Raw genomic sequence first — 4612 nt, forward strand, 5'->3', positions numbered from 1 at the left:
TATATATATATATATATACTAAAATAAACTACTACTTGTACTACTATTCCTACTTTGCGTTTTTTCACCTATCGTGGGGCTTCAGGGTATGTCTCCCCCATGATAAACAAGGGACTACTGTACTCACTTTAGACAAGAGGAAAAACACTAACCTTGTGGTTATCAAAGTTCATGCTCAATAATCCAGGTAAAAAAAATCCAAAAGTTTAGCCAGATCTTGTAGTTGTTAGTACTTATAATCTAGTGACGAGGCAAAAAGATATGTTCAAGTAATCCAGCAGTAAACCCATAATTGCCAGCAGTTCATTTTATTTTTTTATAGTTTGACTCCTTTATGTGCGAAACAAAAGGTTGTAGACACACAAGGACACCGGATGTGTGATTACAGAGAATCAAAGAGAAGTGACACATCTTCTATTATTCTTGTCCTCTAAAGCCAGAAGTGTTCCCCACCTGTGTGTTCTCTGCCATCTTTACCCCTCCTTCCTCTGTCAGTATGTTCCCACGAAGGGTGGGGATGGTTTACACCCGGCAGGTGAAACTGATCCTCCACTTCCTAGCACCGACAAAGGATTTGGCACAGTTCTTTGTTTCATATAATTATGAACCGTGCATTTATTATACTTTGAACGGTGGGTTTTAAAGAAAACAAAAACAGACAGGTTGACACCTTGAACTTCACGATTAGGCTCAATATTTGTAGGCCATTAAAAAGTTGTACAAACACGCCTACGTCTCTATGAACAGATATGAATAATATGAATAGTGTTTTTGGTTAGAGGTGTTTTGCTTTACATTTAGACAGTAGTTAGTTTTTAAATAATGTATTAAAATAAACCAACACATCTTGCTAAACCTCAGGAAGTTAAAAGTAACTCAGTGGATTGCTAGTTTCTGTTCCCACAGTAGACCTTTATGCTTTTCATGCTCTGATGAAGAGCATTAGACCAAAACGTTTATGTGATTGTCTCTAACCAGGTCCAAAATCAACGAATATGAGTCAACCGTGTTCTGAAACTGAATGTGTGCGCAGCCCGTCTGTTTTCGGATATTTTTATTTTTGAGATTTCTCACCGTGTCTTAGCAAAACAAACTACAAAACACAGAGATAGTACACCATCGAGGAGAATAGCTGACTTTTAACCTTGTACTAGCTTTATGCTAAAAAGGATGAGCATTTTATTTTATTTTCCCAAGTCTAAATATAAAAAAAAAATTATATACGAGAAAATTTTGCATTTTCTGTGATAATTCAGTTTGAATGTTTATCACTGATTTTTGCTGAAAGCTGCTGCAGAAGTTTCATCACCGAACCATTAATGTAAGTTAAATTTGAACAGCTGACATTCACTGAAAACAGGGAAATAAAAGCAGAAGCAAAACAGCAGAAATATGTAGAAAAGGCTGAATGTAGCAGAAATGATCAGAATAAGCTGAAGTAAACGGAAAGGCTAACTAAACTAAAAAAATAATAATCTGAAATTAGTTTTAAAAAATTGCTGAAATTAGCAGAAAGAGACTAAAAGATGCATAAAAAGTTGTCATTTTAAGAAATAAGAACAAAAAGGCAGAAATTAGCTAAAATTTGCAGAAAAATACATAAAGTAGCTGAAAAAAAACCCCTGAAATTAGCTGAAATAAGCAGAAGGAAGCTGAAGGAAGCTAAACGGAGCACACACACAAAAAAAAAGCTGTACCAGAACAAAAGCTGAAATGAGCAGTAAATATTGTAAACCGCACAAAGGGTTTGAAGGATGTGAAGAGAACTCCATTCATGGCAGAAAAAGATGAATATTTCAAAAAGTAAAAATTGCACCACTATGAAAAATCATAGCAGGAACGTATTGAATGTACTGAACGTTTTGATAAAAAAATGGTTGAAATATCACAAAAATTAAGGAAATAGCTGCTGAAATATGTACAGAGGAAAAATGGACCTCAATTGTGTAAATGATGTATAAACATTCACACAATTATTGAAAAGAATAATTAGTAACTGAGCCATCTAGCAACTTAAATCAAATACTTTCTCAGTTATTTTCTGAAGTCCCATCCACACTACTCCAGATAGTTTTGAACACGTCTTTTTTCTCTGTCCACACAATCTAAAAATGTGAATTTCATGAACTGATTTGTGACTGGAAATAATGACTCTCAGTTCACAGCTCTGTAAAGAATAACATACAAGAAGATGAACAATATTGTTCCCCCAGATTTATTTTAATTTTGTCTTCTGCTCTGTGGATCTGTGCAGCATATAAAGCTGAAAACCACTGATTTTCTATTAAAATTTATCCATTTCATGTGTCCATTGAGGGGAAAAAGGATCGCTGCATGTGCTCAAGACTTGTAAGAAACATTAGGAGGAAACAGTTTGCAAATGCAAAGTAAAGTTCTATAAAATATAAAAACACTGCATTTTGAATCTATAATAAAAAAAATGAAATGAGACCGTAAACCTGTGTATGAATAAAAACAAACAAAAAAAAGTTTTGCAGCTGAACCATCCAGACTGTGGTCCAGACACCATCATCCATGATGGTACGGCTGCAAACTCACGCACAGCTGCCACATCTGGTAATCTAATGTCGAACAATAAATGCAGGTTTCTGAGAAACATACGTTGCTATTAGCACAAGATTTTCATGTCAGGGAAGGACTTGCTGAGTTCAGCAAGGAAAATGCCAAACCACATCGGCATGCTTTATAGTGGAAAAGTCTGAGCTGGCATGTTAATGTTGAAGTTTTTTTAATAAGCAATAAGACTTTGTAATATATCTAATTAATTTGCAAACTATTTATTTGTTGTTGTCTTTAACAATTTCGTAAATAAACTGTTAATATTTTGGTGTAGAACCTTAGACAGTGGTATGTGGAGAAGGCAGATAGTTTATGCTGAACTGATGTGTGTGTGCGTACAAAGAGGTGTGTATGTGTGTGTGTTTGTGGTAGAGGGGGGTTGTGTTTGTGATCTGGCCCGAGACAGAACCACCTCTTGTATTTGGGGGAGGGCTGTGAATACTGTCTTGTCTGTGTCAAAGTGGAGGCTCTTATCCTCCTTGTCTGGGCGGTGTGGCACTCAGGGCGGATGTGCTCATCCCTCAGGAATAGTCTGGTATTGTTAGCTGGTGAAGGAGGCCCAGCCATGACAGCAAACAAAGGGACAGCACACACACACTTCAGGGTAAAAATATGCACTATGTCAACACAATGTGTGTGTGTGTGAGAGAGAGAGAGTGCCTCCGATGTGATAAAACATGAAGACATAATAAAGAATTATGTTCATTTTTTGACCATTATGGTTTAATTGGGTTGTTGTTTTGTTTGTATCTCAATAAAACTTATTTTTTGTAGTAACGGGTCTTTTAAACCTTCTACATTAAGTGGTGATAAGACACATTATATATGTGCAGCTGAGAATAAACTTAATTTACCTTCAAGTGAAATCAGCTCATGTTGCCTTCAGGGCCCGTCAGGATTTCTCCACTCCTCAAAATGATCACCTTCAGTATCAGCTGGACCAGCTTCTTTAAACTGGTCTTTAAACTAAAGAAACTGGTCCAGATGACACGATTTAACCTTTTTTTTTTTTTTTTTTTAAATTATCTACCTGGATGGTAGAGCTTACAACCCTTTTTACCTTCAGTATGTTTTCATAGATGGTGTCCCGGAAGTCCAGGAGCGCTTTCTGGTCAAACTCCTGCCCGTTAATGATGCGCATCTGCTTCAGGAATGTGGACTTTCCGCTCTCTCCGGCCCCGAGGAGGAGGATCTTCACCAGCCGCCGGACGGCTCTCTTCTCCTGGGCGAGCATGGCGTCTATCGCCCGGCTCCGGCGCCTCGCCTCCCGCTCCTGCGCCGCGTCCCTCTGCGGGCTCCCGTCCTTGCTGCCGCCCGGCTCCCTGGCCTCGGCCGGGAGCAGACAGCGGCTCAGGGTGCGGACCACTCCCGACATGGCGAGGCAGTCGTGGGAAACAGAGAAAGTTTAGCGAAACTCCCGTGGGAAAATGTTCATTCTAAGTTTTTGTTGACCTCTGGGTTGGAAGTGGCGCAGTTCGGCTGCATTCACTGCGGCGGGCAGAGCGTCTCCAGCGGGTAAATCAATAAAGTCAACATTTAGTAGGCGAAGCTGTTATCTTGAGTCCAGCCGGCCGTGTCCATCTTGGTTAGACCGCACCATCATAAAATAAAACTAAAAAACTTTCTGAATGGAGAGACGAAACCTGAAACAAAATCTAAGCGCTTAAATATCCAAACTAAAGCCAGACAATCAGTTAAACTGACTTAAAGTGTCCAGCCGGAGAAAAACACCGCTTCAGACTGCGGGACGGTCCATGAACCAGCGAACATCCAGCGGGTTGTGAACTTCAGAGCAGCCCCCCTGCGGGCGGAGGTGGGACGGTCACAGCGACGAAGGGGGGCCGGTGAACTACCGGGGTTCACCGACAGGGGGCGCCAGAGAGCAACGACCGGATTGTAACTGAGTGAGGGGTGACGATATTCAAGTCAAGTCAAATTTATTTATAAAGCACATGTAAAAAGCTGATGTTACCAAAGTGCTTAATAATGAGATCAAGGCAGTAAATAAAAATAACAAGATTAAATTAAAAGC

General features: G+C 39.6%; 1 protein-coding gene across 1 annotated transcript in view; it reads right to left on the reverse strand.

Moving 5' to 3' along the window:
- gna12a (guanine nucleotide binding protein (G protein) alpha 12a) overlaps positions 1-4177 on the reverse strand; it is a 42546-nt gene extending 38369 nt beyond the window's left edge. Inside the window, exon 1 of the mRNA XM_037689729.1 lies at positions 3641-4177. Coding sequence (XP_037545657.1) covers positions 3641-3955 — 315 coding nt within the window. The 5' untranslated portion in view covers positions 3956-4177. The remainder of the gene's footprint in view (positions 1-3640) is intronic.
- Positions 4178-4612: the final 435 nt, after the last annotated feature.

Source organism: Nematolebias whitei, chromosome 16, assembly GCF_014905685.2.
Source record: "Nematolebias whitei isolate Nwh7 chromosome 16, NemWhi1, whole genome shotgun sequence".
Classification (NCBI taxonomy): domain Eukaryota; kingdom Metazoa; phylum Chordata; class Actinopteri; order Cyprinodontiformes; family Rivulidae; genus Nematolebias; species Nematolebias whitei.